Genomic DNA, 17,753 nt, shown 5'->3' with positions numbered 1-17,753 from the left:
TGCACGATTGTTGAACGTGTTGCTCTGCAGCGGCTGCGTGAGGGAGGATGTTGGTGGATGAGTCACCCCAGTCCTCAGCATGTGACATCATGAATCACTGCACCTCTGCGGGCACAACTGCAGCCATCCAGCACTCGTCTCCTGCCTCATTCAGGCTCCTTCTGCTCACTTGGACGCAGCAGGTCTTATTCTATAGTTATTATTATTATTATTATTATTATTATTATGATTGATATTATTATTATTATTATTATTATTATTATTATCATTATTATTATTATTATTATTATTAAAGCAAAGAAACAATAAGTACTAACCCTTGGCAGTGGATTCCTTCTGCAGCTGAGGCTCAAGTTCTCCATGGTTGAATCCCACGGTTGCCATTAATGTTTTTTTTTTTTTACATGAATATTTTATAGTTTTGATTACTAAGAAGTGAAGAACCACAAATGTATTGTTTTTATTCCCCGTGTGACGATAATTAGCAATGAATTCGAATTTCTCAGCTAATTAGGCTAGTAACATTAGTAACATTAGCCGGAAATGACAACCAGATTTTTTTTTTCAACCGGAAGTAAAATAACAACTTGCTTTTCAAGATGGCTTCCAAATTTTCAATTTCCAGTGGAGTACAAACGAAAGCTCTATTAACCGTTAATCCACAAGTTGTTTAAATGAGTCCTGTTTTTAAAAAAAAGCTGTTGTTGTCAACAACAATTTGGATATTGATTTAATATTTCTGGTTCTCAAAACGCGTGTCCAAAATGTTCATGTCCCCCCGTTTGTTTTGAACAGCAGGTTCATTAATGATAATTAAGACTAATGGAGATGGTCGGCGTGATGAGCTGACGAAACTGGGTTGAAAATGTCAGCCAGGAAATGAACGAACAACGAGCAGCACGTGGCATTCATTTAAACGGAGCCCAACTCTTCTAAACAGAGGCCCGCGTGTGCATTGCGAGCATGACAAAGGTGAGTGATGTGACGCCACGTGAAGCGGTAATGTTGCCAGAACACTTCGGTTTGCTTTGGGGTTCCCCCCGATTTGTCAAAAATAAAGCGTAGTGGGGTTAAAATCTTCACCACACGCAAATGTTGCTGCATCTGCCTTCACCAGGTGAGACAAACCAAGTAGAAGGCGAAATTGGCACTCGACACTCGAGACAAACAACCAGCTGACAATAAATCATTGCTTACTATTCGACTCCTCTCGCTCACTTTCTGTCTGTTTCTTCGTATAAAAAGTGCCCAATAGCAGTAATGTGAATTTAAGCTGTCTTGATTTATTGTGCTTCACTCAAGCGTATTTGTTTTGTATGTAAACATTTGTAGTTTTGTTTAGGATGTTTTTTTGGGACAGCTGCCCTTTCACAGATGATGACGACGACGATATTCCGCTTTGCAGGTAAATGCAATATGATTGCGTCTGTAATGTATAACTGTACACCTTCTAATGGACTTCTCTTGTAGTTGTCAGGGCATCAATCTCACCAACTGCAAATATGACAGTGGTAGGTCACAAAAGGAAAAAACAAGCACCCCAAATACATGATAAGAATTCAAAACTGTTGCACATTCTTTGTGTCAGTGCGCCGCGCCGCTGAGAAGTTAGGCATTAAAGAGGCCAAGGCAGGTGAAGACTGGACCCTGTTCTGGAGCGATACCCGTCCTTGTGAGGAAAAATTTAAGGAAATGAAACCGTACCAGGTACTCTCACTGCCGTTATAAAATGCCGTATTACCCCATGGTGTAATATTCTTGGGTCACTGAGCTCCAGTTATAGTAGTCCTTTCTTTTAATGCCATTATCTGTGTTTCATTTGTTGCAGAAAATCAACCATTTGCCCTCTATGACAGAAATTTGCCACAAAAATTCATTAGCAACTAACTGGAAGCACATGCTCAAGTTTTTCCCCAAAGACTACAACATTTTCCCCAGAACTTGGACCTTTCCCATAGAGTGTGTTTGCTCGTTGCCCTGTGTCATGTTGACCCGGGTTTCCCTGCCGGACACTCACGCAAACCCCGTTGTCTTTTGCAGGTACAGCCTCTTCAAATCGTACGCCAGGGACAAAGACAAATGTTACATCTGCAAACCGAACGCAGGCAGCCAAGGCAAAGGCATCTCCATCTTTACGTCGTGGGAGAAGGTTCAGCCGGAACATGATATGATCTGTCAGGAATACATCGACAAGGTGAGTCTCACACAGAAACTCCAGCCGCAAGACGCTTGAATTCCCTCCCCCCTTTGCTCCCCGCCAGCCTCTGCTCATCGACGGCTTCAAGTTTGACATGCGCATCTACGTGCTGGTGACCTCGTGTTACCCCTGGAGGATCTACATGTACAACGAGGGCCTGGCTCGGTTCTGCACCATCAAGTATGAGGAGCCGACAGATGAAAATGTGGTGAGCTCACACGCTTATCGGCATCATTTGATGACATCGAGCAAGGCAAACTCTAATATGGGTGTCTGCTTGTCAGAATAACAAGTACATGCATCTCACCAACTTTACCATCAACAAGGACAGCGAGACCTTCATCAATGATGAGAAGACGGGTAGCAAACGGTACATTAAATGTCAACCATTTGGAGTAATACGGAAATTACAAGTGGGGCCTGACTGATGAATTAGCTGATATTAGTGATTTTGTTTTTGTTTTTTGTTTGTTTGTTTTTTTTACATATTAACACATTATAACATAAGACAAAGACAACGTTCTAATCCGACCTAAAAAATCATCCCAAAATTGGCAGTTTGCCCCCTCCCATTTTCTCTCTTGAAAAGTTAAAGAAACACAAAAGAAACATTGTAAAATCAAATGTTTTGCCTGTAATTCAAAACATGTAATTTGTGTAAAGTGACTAAAAGGTTATTATATATTTACCTAAATACATTTTATTCTGCTAAATATCGGCCTCAAAACATCAGTTTTGGTGGAGCAGTAAATATTACATCTTACTGAGTAGTAGTAGAAGAAGAAGTCTGTTCTTCATTTGTGAGCGCATGACCATATCATTCAGTACGACCGCAAAGGTAGGGACACCAGAAGGAGCAGCACTGCACCATCGAAATGAAGCATTAAATCGAGACGCACAAATTCTTTAGTGAGTGCTTTAAATTCGATGTAATTATGTTAGTACACCGTTTTTATGGTCAAAGAACATTTACAGTTGTGGCAACAATTTGATTACTAAACAAACTGAATTGATAAGCCCAATAATACAGTGCCATGAGATATGTCAGCAAAAGCATGGGTTTTTTTTCGGTTTTTTTTTTTCTTTAAGCTGAAGTCAACCCCAAAATTGTATTTACAAGAATATGTTCTATGCGCCTTCACTAGTCTAAACAATATCATTTTCATTGATATTGTGTTTGTGGAATATGAGTTAAGCAGCAAAATGCACAGATTTTGATCCATCTCAGGGGGTGGCCATTTTGTCACTTGCTGTCAACTGAAAATGACATCACAGTTGCTCAAGGTAACAACCAACCATGACTCGGGTTCAGAAAACAAGTGAACCGTGATTGGTCGTTACCTGAGCCCTGAGCAACTGTGGTGTCATTTTCAGTCGACAGAAATGACAAAATGGCCGCCCCCTGATATGGCTAAAAATGGGTAGATTTTACAGCTTAACTCATAGTCCAGAAATGCAATATTAATCAGAATGCCGTGTTTAGACTAGTGGAGGTGCATAGAACATATTCTTGCAAAGGAAATTGTGGGTTGACTTCCTTCTTTTATAAGAAAAAACAGAACTCCCTACTATTGCCCTATGAGGCATTTAACGTTTGGAGACATTCCAAGTTGTATTTAAAACTCAAACTCGGCGTATGTTTGCGGGCGATGGTGGCTGAGTGAGTCATGGAGGAAAAGTTCGAGTGCATTTTAGGTTCTTCCTGATATTTCTCTCTATAAAATATAATCCTCCCTTTTTTTGCAAATAGTTTAAGCATGTTTGACGCTATCGGTCTTTTAGGAAGCTGTCGACGCTGAAGAAGCAGCTGCGGTCCACCTATAGGAACACAGAGAAGATCTGGAGTAACATCGAGGACGGCATTGTGAAGACGCTGGTCTTGGCCCACTCCCGCATCCAACACGGTTACGTCACTCTCTTCTCCAAACACGTGGTCGGGAGCGCCTGCTTCCAGATCCTCGGCTTTGATGTGCTGCTGGACGAGCACTACAGGCCATGGGTGCTTGAGGTTCGCACATTGACTTTTCTAGAACGGGTCAACTTAGTTCTCGTGGAATTCTGCGGGTTGTAGCGGTTGTTATACAGTAGTGCTTTGAGATACGAGTTTAATTTGTTCCATGACCGCGTCCGTAACTCAAATCATATTTCACTCTTGAAATGGATGGAAAGGCCATGAATCAATTCCAGCCTCCAACCCAAAAAACACATTTATTGTCATGTTTTTCTAATAACAAAAAAATTAAGACTTTATAATGTTCTACTGCATAAAACATACAGTAGTGCTATAATTAAACTCAGGCAAAACAGTTTTTGCCACATTATTTTTGGTTCAATTCAATGGACATTGTGCTGCTCGTTCTGGTCTATGTGCCTTGGCCGCTTGGGGGCAGTCTAATCCATCCATCCAAACATACACGCATGGAGGTGCTAAGTTCTCAGTCGTCAGGAAGCTGCTATAATGTTGTTGTTTTTTTAACAAACATTAACACAAGCAAAAGCCTGAAATGACATCTATGCAATCAAAACTAAAACACAGCAGCTATACACAAATCAATCAAATGTCAGCGCATCAAAAAAAATTGTAGTTTAGAAGTCAATATTTCTCAAGAATCAAAGTCCATAGTGGCCATATTAGTCTTAACCCGTATATGAACATTTAGAACCTTCCATTTTTCTAATATATTGTTGCAATTCATTGTTTCCCCCCTCCAATAGCCTCCTGTAACTTTTCACATTTGTTAAATGAAAACCTGAAGCCATTTCCCTAATCATCTTTCAACGTCACTTCAGTTGATTAAGTCCCCAAGCATCATAGAAATTAGATCTCGTTTTCGGCATGAATTCATTTCCTTCAGCATTTTTTCCGTACGGCTCCAAAAAGGGGCCGCAATATAACAAAGCCAAAACAAGTGTGCCAAGGACATGGCTGTTTTTGGAGAGGATAAAGAATATATGGCTGTAAAGAATATATGGCTGTGAGTGGTGTTATTTTATTTGTTGCTCCACTGTTTGTGTTCACATTCCCGTTACTTAAAGGCTTCTAACTCAGGCCCGATTGATATGGATTTAGTTTTTGAGGGCGATGCCCCCTTGTGCTCCTGTAATTCAAGGCGCCACTGTACTTCACAACTTGTCGCTAAAGCTTCATCACTCCTTTTATTTGGAAAAACAACCAATGCTTCTTTCCTTGAATGATTTCTTTTTTTCCATTCCCAGGTGAATCACTCCCCAGATTTTTCCACCCTGCTGCCGCTGGACTGCGACGTGAAGGACGCCTTACTTTACGACACGCTGGTGCTGATCAACTTGGCTCCCTTTGACCGATGCAGGATGATCAAGGAGGAGAAGCGCAAGGTGGAGGAGCGCATGAAACAAAACGTGCGCATCGAAGAGAGGTACCATCCTGTTCCATACCCGCTAGCCCCCCCCCATCCAGACGTCATGTGAAAATATTTGTCCCGTCCCGTCCCCCTCCCCCAACAGGCTGGAGAACGAGCAGCAGCGACGGGCAACCATGGTGGAGGAGATGGAGAGCTACGAAGACGAGCACCTCGGAGGCTTCAAGAGGATCTACCCCAGTGAGGGAAACGAGAAATATGACAAGTACTTAAAAGTGGAGGACAGACTCTACAAGAGCAAGAACAATGACTTCACTGGATTTTCTGAAAATATGCAATCGAAATAAACTTGCAAGTTCTCATACACACCCCCTTCAGTATTTTTCACTCTTTGCCTGGCATTACCAAAGTGGTTGCTATGGATACTGAGAGGGTGGAGACAGCTGTGGTTCCAAACACATGAGCGTCACCACCACCTTGTGGTGGGATGAGCAAACAAGGATTCCTGCGTGATGTGAACAGTCACACATTCTGTTCTCAATGGATTTGTTGATTTAATCAGGATCAATCGTTTGCCTTTAATTGGGCAGCGGTGTCGTCTAAATTGCGCTCACGGTTGTTCAATGCGTCTTAATGCTGCAGGCGTCATGATTGGATTGCTTCTAATCTGTCGGGTAGGTCGACACACCACCAGAGAACTTGACCACCATGCAGATACTTTTTTTCCCCCTGCAGGCACTCTGCTAATTCCGAAATGTTTGGGGAACGCTAGAGGACAGCTGCTAGCACACCAAAATGTCCCAAGAAGACGTCAAAGGAACATGTTGCGCCGGGGGAATTGTTCCAGACGGGAAAAAGACATCTTCATCTACTCTGCGCGGTAGGTAACGCGCTTTTAAAAGATGGTTATTATGAAGAAACAGATTCAAATGTCTGCCTAATATTCCAGCATGCTAAATTCTTTCCAATTTGAAATAAAAGATTTCCAGTATATAGGATTATATTCGCCGCACTTATGAGAGTGTCACTGCAGTTAATCCATCTTGAGCTGAGTGTGCAAGTGTGGACATTTCTACATTTTATAGCAGGGGGACGCAATGTTTTTGTTTTTCCACCTAAACTGTTTTCCTAATCACCTTTAACTCATTCAGTACCAGACTTGTTCAGACCCATTGTGAAATGACATATAAATACATCATTGGCATAGAATGATTAATAGAAAACTTTAATGTAGCCTATTTAAAAGCAATATGTAATTGCTTGGCTACTGAGGGGCCACATAGAACACTTCCTACCACATGTGTGACAAACACGCTATTTTAAGTATGGACAAAATATGTACTCTTAATACATTTCATTTTTGATCATCCATTTCTCACTGCAGGTATAAACGAGACGCTATGCCCAACAACAAAGGCTTTGAGGCAAACAACAAAATAAACACAAACTGTTGCATGAAAAAATCTATTCAAGGTCGGCACAAAACTGCTGAACAGCAAACCAAAATTAAATTTTATACACTCCAAAAAAAATCAACTCATTCAAAATGGTAATATTATCAAAGTGCTCTGTTTATCCTGCTTCTAATTCCCCCAAATTATTAGGCCTATTCACCTTGTAGTATCGAACTGTATAAGGCCCGAGAGAAGTGCATCCTTGGATATTTCAGTATGTGGTCCTCTGAAAAAATAAAGTCTTTATTATGTTCTCCACTTTTTCATCTTTTCAAACTGGGTATTTTGTCGAAACATTTTAGTCTCCAACCAAGTGAACCTTAGTCGTTTCTTTTCAGTTAAATTGTCTCCACCCCATGTCGTTCGTTCCAGGGAAGCACAATGTTTAGCTTCCAAACGTCACTCTCCATCTTGTTGTGAGCTCCTCCTTCTCAACTTGGCCATGCAAGGACCGAATCTGGCCTCTCAAACAACATGGCAGCCGTCACGTGACAGCACCTCTGACCCGGACCGCTTCTCTGCCCCTCCTGGGCATCCCTTCTCAAGGTTACCCCTGGTGGTCCTGGCCTGCCTGTGCGCACTGCCCTGCCCGGGCTCGGGGGCCTTGTTTCGGGTCGGGGTGGTGGGCCCCTGGGAGTGTGACCCCGTCTTCGCCAAGGCCCTGCCCGACGTGGCGGCACAGTTGGCTGTGAACCGCATCAACAAGGACCCCTCACTGTCCTACGCTGCCACTTTTGACTTCTCAGTGCTGCACGTAAGCAACCCGCTTGCCTTGTTAGACTACGAGCGAAAAGTCGCGGCTCTAACTTTTGGTGAGCACTGTATTTTTGACTGACGTCTTCATATTTGGCTGTCATTCTACAGGAGCCGTGTGAGACCTCAAGAGCTCTGCGGAAGTTTGCGGCTTTCCACACCAAAGCCTCGGCTTACGTGGGTCCAGCCAACCCGGGTTACTGTGATGCTGCTTCAATGCTGAGCAAAGGCTGGAACAAAGTGAGTTGTCTTTTGGGAGGGATTTTGGATTTGTTATGGTTGACGGTACTCCTTTGGGATAAGAGGGACCTGACACGTTCTGCGTTGAAAACAAACTCATAGCTTAGTCTTTAGTCCGCTATCAAAATACATAATAGGAAATGTGTATAGCCTTTTTAACAACTAATATTTGAAAAGTGCAGCGACACATTTAGAAATTCCATATAATAATTCTCAGTCATATATTATTTTTCCTCTCTGAGGAGCTGAGATATCTGTACAGTGTATCCATCTCTTATGATAGTGCCTCAACGTGACCAGGGTGGGCAGCAGCGCAATGTCCAGACTCTTGAAGTCTATTCGATTATGTCATAATTGGAGGTTTTTATAAAGTAAGTTATATTATAGAGTGCTATTTTTCCAATTGGGTGTTTTTTCAAGGCACCACTGTATTCAACTCCCCCTTCAGGCTTTGTTTGCATGGGGCTGCGTCGGCTACGATTTGGACCGCGTCTGGAGCCACCCGACCTTTGCCCGCTCCATGCCCAGGCCCACCTGGGTGCTATTACGGATCATGAGATACTTCAGGTGGGCTCACGTCGCAATCATCTCCGCCTCGGATGACGTCTGGGTGGAGACGGCGAGCAAGGTCCGAGTATGAGCGGTGAATCAAATCAGGTACATTTCCGGCCACGCGCGTCGTGTTCACTCTTTGCGTCGACGTTTTAGGTCGCCGAGTCCCTTCGGGCCCACACACTGCCTGTCAGACTGGTCAGCGTGATGGAGAACACCCCCCACGGCATCAGGAGGACTCTGGCTAAAGTTCGCAAAATGAGAGAAATACGAGGTGGATCTCCTTTTTTTCTTTTTTGGGGGGGAGGCGGGCGGTGCTCAAGAGTACTTCACCTCTAATCCAAACCTTGTGTGCCGTCCCTTAGTTCTGATCCTCTGCATGCACTCAGTGCTGATTGGCGGCGAACTTCAGAAGCGCCTCTTGGAGACGGCCTACGACATGCGGATGATCGACGGCTCGCTGGTGTTGGTGCCCTACGACACGCTCCTCTACAGCCTGCCGTATCGTAATGTGAGCCATCCGGCCCTGAGGAGCAACCGCAAACTGCTGCGGGCCTACGACGCCATGCTCACGGTCACAGTCGACTCGCCCCAGGTGTCGTTTACTGAAGCCTACGCGGAGGCCATGGAGAAAGGCGAGGTGGCGAGCACCATCGACCCCCAAGAGGTGATGACACGTCGGCGCTAAAGCGGGAGCGTCACACTTATTTTCATCACGGGCCACAATTGCCTTCACTGGTTGGCTCCCGTTCATCCATCAAGAGAACAGAATGCCAGAAAATGCTTCTAATTTGCGTAAACGGGGACCGATTTAACACCATTTAAAACGAAAACATCAACAGCTTAAATGTTTTCTTTTTAGGACAGTGACTGAACATTGCTGACAAGCACAACAATATACGTACTGTTGAAACAGAAGATATGATGCAATAAAATCCCAAAGCTAGGCTGCACTGTTTTTGTCATTTCTGGTCCTGCAGGTGTCTCCTCTCTTCGGCACCATCTACAACTCGGTGGTCCTCGTTGCTCACGCCACGCAGCGCCTTCGACGTTCCAACCAGTGGCTGTCTGGTGGGAATGTAGCGCAACAAGTGCGCAACCACAACTTTGAGGTACGCTCCCCGAATGCTAATGTTCTTACGTTTCACGTATCAAAAGCCGGCGACTGATTCATCCTCCAGGGCTTCAGCCATCCCGTCAAATCGGATGCTTCTGGAAGCGTCCTGTTGGACTACGTTGTACTGGACACAGATGGACTCTCATGTGAGCTGACACCAACACACAGGTAGTTGACGCATACAACTGCAACTATTACGTTTGGACACAAATGAAATCAGTGGCGTGAACGTGCTCACGCACTCTGTACGGTGCTGCTTTGACATACCCGTTTGAAAATTTTAAATGATTGGAAACTCTACCCCCGCTCCTCCCAAAAGCTACATTTTTTTTCTGTTTTTTAATCAGTAAAAATAGCACTCTGTTGTTGTGCTTTATAAAAACATTGAGTAATAATTGAATACAATGTAAAAAATTAAAACGTTTGTGCGTCATGACTTAATACTGCAATTATATTTATTGTACTGCTCCTGCTGGACCACATTGGCCACCGGGGGCAGTATAGTGCAATAAGGCAGACAAACAAAGGAAGGAAAGTAGTTCTACTACTCTAAGTGACTCATTAAGATGCTGTACCATTTGTGTTCACGTAGCCGTCGCTTAAATGGTTGTAAAACCACATGTTAACGCTAATGTTAGCATGTCAACAGCATTTTCCATCATATCGTCGCTGTCATGTGAAAAACACGTACCCACTTTTTTTTTTTTTCATTTTTTTAGTTTTACAGGAATCATGTTTCCACCAGACAGACATCGGATTAAAGTGAAAATTAAAAGTTTCCAAAATTGGAGATAAGTGTTTTTCACAGGACAGTGACAATATGTTAGCATTAATCCAATCGATCTCTAGTAAGGCAAAGCTGTGGTTTTAAATATTCACTGTCCAAAATAAGTTGAACGTTTGTCGGGTCGCTCTTACCTCAAGGCACCACTGTACTTGTACTTCATTTGGAATAAGTAAGGAGTACAAAGTACAAGAAACTATTCAACTATCGGGAGGAAAGTAGCAAGACGGCAGAAACGTGAAGTGAAGATACCAGTGCAATAATACACTAACAAATTTCTACTTTATGACCACTGACAATAAGACAAGTGTGTGTGTTTTCCCTTGGCAACAGGCTCATCATGGAGGCCGACTCGGTGTACTTCCTGGGTCAAGACATCCACTTTCCTCTCGGCTCGGGACCCAAACGGGACGCCCAGTGTTGGTTCACTCCAGGTGTCATCTGCTCAGGAGGTGAGGCACTTGAGGCTTTGGCGTAATGGCCGTCTAATTCCTGCCAACCACGCTCGTGTCTTTTCGCTGCAGGTGTGGATCTTTTTTCCACCGTTGGCTTTGCGGTCGGAGCCACTGCTGCCTGTGTGCTGGCCACGTTGCTGATTTACTTTGTCCGGTAAGTCTGGCACAGGGTTGGCCTTTACAAACAAGAAAATAAACACTCCGAGTTTTGTGGCTCTCGTTGCCTAGGCGACGTATCAACCAGATCCGGCTGGTCAGGGGTCCGAACAAGATCCTGCTGACTCTGGCTGATGTTACCTTTTTCAACCCTTCGCTTAGTAACAAGGTCTTCTTGTCTTTCTTTTATTTCTTTTTATTTTCTATTTTCTTTTTATTTTATTTATTTCTGCATATACTGTAAGAGCTTCCCAACATTTACTGAGCCGGATGGTTGTTCTGAGCTGTGTTTCCTCTATATGTATGAAAATACAATTCCATCCACAGTGTCAGTGCTCAATAAAACAAATGGTATCATGAAATAGAAATATATTCTATAATTAGAAAAAAAAATGAAAAGGAAATCTTTTTCCAGAAGCTAAGCCTGGACGACAGCCGGACCAGTGGCAACAAGAGTGTGTCGGAATGCAGCGTCACGTCTCCCGCCTCCACCCGATCACCCGCCACGTACGAAAACTCCAATGTTGTCATTTTCGAGGTGAGCGTGATTCAGCGGCATCACCTGGCATCCCGTCCTCCTGTCATTTTTATTTTTACAAATTGATTATTTTGGTTGTACACAGTTACAAGTAGTGACCCTGCAGTTGTCTTACATGAAGTGGTGTCATCCTTTTATCATGTCCAACTGTATGTGAGGCAGGCAATCAAAGCGTCCGACTGCCAAGCCTTGCACTGTAATTGGTGAACATTCTGTCCACTAGGGTGACTGGGCATGGCTCAAGAAACTTCCCTGTGGCTCGTTCAGCAGCATCAACCCCAAAACTAGTGACTTGTTTGAGCTGGTAGGACACAGGATCATCAGATGGCGCGGCTTTCACGCCACAGAGTAAGAGCCGTGGATATGCGCCCGCAGATGAAGGACATGCGACACGAGAACGTCAACCCTTTCCTGGGCTTCTTCCTCGACTGCGGCGTGTTCGCCATCGTCACCGAGTTCTGCTCCAGAGGAAGCCTGGAAGATCTGCTCCTGAATGACGATGTCAAGCTGGACTGGATGTTCAAGTCCTCCCTGCTCCTGGATTTGATCAAGGTTAATCAGGCACAAAGTTGCAGTCTGTCTGACTATCGTCTTTCTTTAAAGTGGAAGTCAACCCCAGAAATTTCTTTACAAGAATGTGTTCAATGCAGTCCCACTAGTCTAAACACATCATTCTGATCAGTATTGCGTTTGTGGAATATGAGTTCAGCAGGAAAACCCACCCGTTTTTAGCCATCTCAGGAGGCAGACATTTTGTCACTTGCTGTCAAGTGAAAATGACATCACAAATGCTCAGGGCTCAGATAACGACCAATCATGTCTCCGCTTCAGAAAACAGGTAAGCTGTTGTTGGTCGTTACCTGAGCAATTGTGATGTCACTTTAAGTCGACAGAAGTGACAAAATGGCCGCCCCCAGAGATGGCTAAAAACGGGCGGATTAACTCTCAAACGCAATATGAATCAGAATGCCATGTTTAGACTGGTGAAGGTGCATAGACCATATTATTGCAAAGATTGGTTTGGGCTTGCTGTAAATGTCAGTTCTGACCTCTGTTTACGTGACAACCTGAATCCGACAACTTCACTCTTCCAGGGTATGAAGTACCTCCACCACTGCGGCGTGTCTCACTCCCATCTGAAGTCTCGTAATTGTGTGGTGGACGGACGCTTTGTGTTGAAGATCACAGACTACGGCTACAATGAGGTTCTGGAGGCTCAGAGGTTCCCGTACGTGGAGCCTCCTGCAGATGGTGAGAGAAGGCAACTCGGTCGTCCCGGCAACCCGATCCGCTTGTTCAAAGCAAATCGGCTCTATTTGGCAGAGTTGCTGTGGACGGCTCCGGAGCTCCTCAGAGGCCCTCAGCCAGGCGTCCGCGGGACGCCGGCCGGCGACGTGTACAGCTTCGCCATCATCACGCAGGAGGTGGTCATCCGAGGGCCTCCCTTTTGCATGCTGGATCTGTCGGCCACGGGTGAAACAAAAAAAACAAAAGCGCTCGGGCGATACGGGCTGATGATGCGCAGGCACTTATTTGCATTGTGGCTTTATTTCAGATGTGATTGAGAAACTGCGCAAGCCGCCTCCTCTGTGTCGCCCGTTGGTTAGTTTGGACTGCGCTCCCTTAGAGTGCATCCAACTGATGAAACAGTGCTGGAACGAACAGGCGGAAAAGAGACCCACGTTCGAGGAGATATTTGACAAGGTCGGCTCTTCGAATCTTCAACTACACGCTGCTACCATCATACATGGCGTGCTTTTCACTGGAAGCTAAGCCTTGACAACCAATATTATAATTTTGGTTCCATGAAATTGGCGTCATTTCTTCCCGGCAGTGTGTTCTTTATTTTGTAGTATTTCTTTTAGCTGTGCTGCTTCCCGTACGTTTGTCTATGTGTATGTTAGAGTTGTTGTCCAATCATATTTTAGCCTCAGTGTTGCCGGGTCAATCTAATCTGCCTGGGACATTCAGAATCGTCGTTAGTGAGCAGTTTATCCACCGCCCAAAAAAAGCTGTTTGTTGCCACTCTTAGTTGAAATTTACTGTCAAACTAAACATTAAGGGAATGACATCTTGTGTATTAAAACAACCACATAACGTAGCCTTTCAGTCTGCTAGCGCAATGCTAATGCTAAATAGCATCAATGTTGCAAAGCTGTTGATTGAACACAAATCATGCAGCAACACATAGACGGGCAATATAACTATAAATACATACTCACTCATATATTCTTCGTCCTCTGCATAGAATGACTACTATTAATGTCGTACTGACGAGCAGAGAGAGGAATTTTGAACAGCTTAATGAACAGTTTATCCATCCATGTCCATCATATCCACATCCGATTGATTAAGTTGCATTAAATGCCAACCTGAGCAAAAGCACAGCCCGCCACCGGCTCACGTGATGTCATCCTCATCAGTTCAAGGACATCAACAAGGGCAAGAAGACCAACATCATCGACTCCATGCTGCGGATGCTGGAGCAGTACTCCTCCAACCTGGAGGAGCTGATCCGAGAGCGAACCGAGGAGCTGGAGATGGAGAAGCAGAAGACGGAGAAGCTCCTGACGCAGATGCTGCCCACGTGAGACGGCGCGCGTCCTGATCGCGTCGACGAAGCGCCTTGACTCCGGCGTGACTTTGCTAACCGTCCCATCTGCGCTCGCTGCACAGATCCGTGGCAGAGGCCTTGAAGATGGGTGGGACGGTGGTGCCCGAGTATTTCGACAGCGTGTCTCTCTACTTCAGCGACATCGTGGGCTTCACCACCATCTCGGCCAACAGCGAACCCATCGAGGTCGTCGACCTGCTCAACAGCCTCTACACGCTCTTCGATGCCATCATCGGCAACCACGACGTCTACAAGGTGCCGCCTGTCAACTGTCTGGCGGGTGACGCCCTCATCATCGCCTCGCGTCTTTCTCAACCTGCGCAGGTGGAGACGATTGGCGACGCCTACATGGTGGCGTCGGGCGTTCCCGTTCCCAACGGCAGCCGGCACGTGGCGGAGATTGCCAACATGTCCCTCGACATCCTGAGCGCAGTGGGAACATTCAAGATGAGACACATGCCCGACGTTCCCGTCAGGATCCGCATCGGACTGCACACAGGTGGATGAAAACACACAAGAAATCAATTCATAATCAAGAATAAAATGTGCTTACAAAGCCTACCTACTATATGTATATCAGTGCACCAGTAAAAGTGATATTTTGGCCAATTAAAAGCTCTGATCTGATTATGACATATCATAAATCTTTTCAGAACAGAATGTGTATTATTGCAGGGGTTTTTTTTTTTGCGCAAAAGCGCTGCTATTTCAGGCCAGTTGAAATCCTCTTGGGAAAGTCCAGTGAATATGGTTGCGTATTTTTTGAGGATCTATTTTAAACTAAAACTAGATTTCATTGAATATTTCATGATTTTATCAATTTTGAGTTTAAAATCCAAAGGCATCAAATTATGAGAATACATCTTCCTTGTCTTCCCTTGTTCAATTTTGAATTTGAAGTTGTGGCTTTATTCTCTTCAAAGTACCACTTTTTACCTTGACAAAATATATTCATGCTTAAGATTAGAACTTTTTATGTTGACGTTACCTCTTAGAAAATTAGGAATTTGCCGTAACATTCAGATTTTTCTGCTGAAAATAGTATTTAAATGTTATATATATAATTCGTATGGCATTTTGTTGGGGGTCCTAAAACTGTCTTCCTTGTAAACATCTTTGTGTTGTTCATCTTAATGTTGCCACGACAACCCAGTGTGTATTTGCGTGTGCTCTAGGTCCATGCGTAGCGGGAGTTGTCGGCCTCACGATGCCGCGCTATTGTTTATTCGGAGACACGGTGAACACCGCCTCTCGCATGGAGTCCAGCGGCCTGCGTAAGCGTCACGGCCGCACTTTTTATCCATGCGGTGCATCAGCTTTGGTCTTTATTTGGCCTGTTTCAGCCTACAGGATCCACGTGCACCAGAACACAGTCAAAGTCCTGCGTGAGCTCAACCTGGGCTACAAGCTGGAACTGAGGGGAAGGACTGAAGTGAAGGTTTGATGCTCCCACCGCTTGAGCTCTCCGGGTGTCATTTTCCGATTTCTTCTTCCACTTTAGGGGAAAGGAACAGAAGAGACATACTGGCTTGTTGGGAGGGACGGCTTCACCAAACCTCTTCCTGTACCTCCGGAGCTCAAATCAGGGTAAGTAGGGTCCGTTTGTGTGCATGCGGGCGTGCGCCACGTTCACGCTGTTGACTTTATCCCGTCAGGCAAATGGCCCACGGGCTGCAGATGGCCGAGATTGCCCAGCACAAGAAGCGGCAAGCCGAGAAGCGGCGACAGGAACAACTTGCAAAGAAGAAAAACTGAGGTAATGTTATGCATTCGCAAAATGTATAACATTACTGGCTTGCGCGGGAATGGCGGCAAAGTTAGTTTGGGCAAACCATTTCATGGGGATCACAATTTTGCAATTGTCAATTGCTGGCAAAACTCAGTTCTTCTCCTTTACAAGGTTAAAAATGTTTAGTTTGTTTTTTTTCTTCCCCCGCTTGAATAACATTTGAATGGAACACAAAATGCCTGTACAAATGTTCACGGTGCTGTCTTTGCTAATTCAACTACATTTCATTTTCATTCCTCCTCTTCTTCAGCATGGCCATCAAAGAGCCAAAGGACCTGAAGCGGGTGTTGTACAAGGCCGTGAGGAAGCTCTCGCACGTCCGCGTCGTCGCACAACTATGCGAGGACGACAGCGTCATGATGTCGCATCACTGAGCGTGAGTCGCCAGGCTGTGGGAATGCTGGAAACTCAGGATTCAATTGGATTCAATTCTACGGCAGCGCTCGTTTGAAAGTTGGGATTAGCGCCAGCTGACTTGTGGAGACACTCTCGTCCGCTGCTATGAATAGAAGAAGAGCGACTCAGCAAAGCGGGGATCTGCACACACAGTCAGCGACTGATGAATGCAGCTTATCGTCCCGCTTCTTCTTCATGCTCCTTCTTCTTTTCTCTGGCAAACAAAAATGCAGACAAGGGGAAAAGGACGGCACTTCTCTTTAAACTCCACTGTAGTGGTAAAAGTTATCCGGCATCTCTTTGCAGGGGCCTAGATGTAGGTAAATACAAGTCAAGTCGGAAAAGAATGTATAAAAATAAATAAGTCGCATCTTCTAGCAACCAAGAGTAAATGGTTTCTTTTAATTGCAGCTTTCTTTCCCTTTTATGTATGTCTGTGTGTGGTTCCTGCAGGTGACGCTCTTGTACGTTTGCCTATGCAGGATCTAAATTTGGAGTGGGGGGGTGATAGTGAGCTGGGGATCTACAGGGGGATTTGCACTGATGACGCTTGGTTTAGGGGGCGGGCATGGTACAGATTATTTTACAGTGAAGAGTATCGAAGTATATGGAGGGATGGCCGATGCCCTTTGCAGATTTGATGCAGATTATGCTTGGGAATGTGGTTTCATTAAGGATACTTTTCATGTCAATCCAATATAATAAATCAAAAACTTGAGCTTCCAACTTCTGCAGAGCCTATGTCAATATCATTGGCCAGTTCATAAGATACACTACACACCTGATCATGATTCATTAATTATCATCAATGAACCTCTTTTTTTTAATCCGGAAGGAAGCCAGGGGTTCCGAACAAAACACAAACCGTGATCCCCAAATTTTGGTCTAAATAGGTGGAACCGGATCATTTCCATCGGCCACGTGAAGCGCCACAAATGGGGATTTAAATGCTGAAAGTTCGAACCAAAGTTGATTTAAATCCCAAAGACACCAACAACAGCAGCAGTGTTGCTACTGTGCTTGCACTGAATTAACCACGTGAACAAAGGCAAGCACGCTGTCCTTTGTGAATATCGTGTGTGCGTGCGTGCGTTTTAGCTTTGTTGGCTCTATTCTTTTGTTAGCAATACAATAGTACTTACTGCAGTGCACTGTCCTCACCAGCAGAGGACGCCCTGACAAGGAGCGTTTGCTACACTGACCAAAGCCCAAAAACAGCCACCTGGGCGAGAGGCCGCCTTTGTGAAAGTCCAATGTCTATCTGTCTGTCTGTCTGGTGTGTGTATGTATGTATAGTATACAGTTAATATAATATCTTCACTCAGAGCAGTCCAAGTGCAATAGTGACTTTGTCGATTGCTGCCATTGCT

The 17,753-nt window shown here is 44.7% G+C and overlaps 1 protein-coding gene across 12 annotated transcripts; it reads left to right on the top strand.

Moving 5' to 3' along the window:
* The first annotated feature begins 574 nt into the window (after nt 1-574).
* gc2 (guanylyl cyclase 2) lies at nt 575-16,764 on the top strand. Of its 12 annotated transcripts, none has more exons than XM_086013882.1 (35): nt 990-1,117; nt 1,333-1,405; nt 1,471-1,511; nt 1,589-1,707; nt 1,829-1,959; nt 2,041-2,194; nt 2,262-2,405; nt 2,482-2,567; nt 3,980-4,205; nt 5,414-5,592; nt 5,681-5,775; nt 6,271-6,415; nt 7,362-7,743; nt 7,854-7,982; nt 8,431-8,610; nt 8,691-8,808; nt 8,900-9,045; nt 9,130-9,201; nt 9,515-9,646; nt 9,716-9,819; nt 10,769-10,887; nt 10,960-11,044; nt 11,119-11,215; nt 11,462-11,584; nt 11,808-11,888; nt 11,960-12,136; nt 12,679-13,057; nt 13,140-13,288; nt 14,008-14,171; nt 14,261-14,453; nt 14,523-14,697; nt 15,374-15,472; nt 15,542-15,636; nt 15,700-15,785; nt 16,238-16,764. In XM_086013882.1, exons 1-35 carry the CDS (start codon nt 1,093-1,095, stop codon nt 16,359-16,361), a joined length of 4,827 nt encoding a protein of 1,608 aa, XP_085870008.1. In that variant the 5' UTR covers nt 990-1,092; the 3' UTR covers nt 16,362-16,764. The 12 variants fall into 12 exon arrangements, 10 of the variants coding, with proteins under 10 accessions (XP_085869972.1, XP_085869991.1, XP_085869982.1 ...); XR_015081998.1 differs by having other exon boundaries at nt 992-1,117; nt 8,900-9,201; nt 12,679-12,835; ... (1 more) ...; nt 15,549-15,636; nt 16,238-16,299; XR_015081996.1 differs by lacking the exon at nt 16,238-16,764 and adding an exon at nt 15,854-15,915 and having other exon boundaries at nt 992-1,117; nt 8,900-9,201; nt 12,679-12,835; nt 12,908-13,057; nt 15,549-15,636.
* The last annotated feature ends 989 nt before the right edge of the window (nt 16,765-17,753 follow it).

This window comes from Filicampus tigris, chromosome 2, assembly GCF_054856515.1.
Source record: "Filicampus tigris isolate MCC_2025a chromosome 2, RoL_Ftig_1.0, whole genome shotgun sequence".
Taxonomy (NCBI): Eukaryota; Metazoa; Chordata; class Actinopteri; order Syngnathiformes; family Syngnathidae; genus Filicampus; species Filicampus tigris.
The sequence above is the reverse complement of the archived record's forward strand: the minus strand, read 5'-3'. Positions and strand labels throughout refer to the sequence as shown.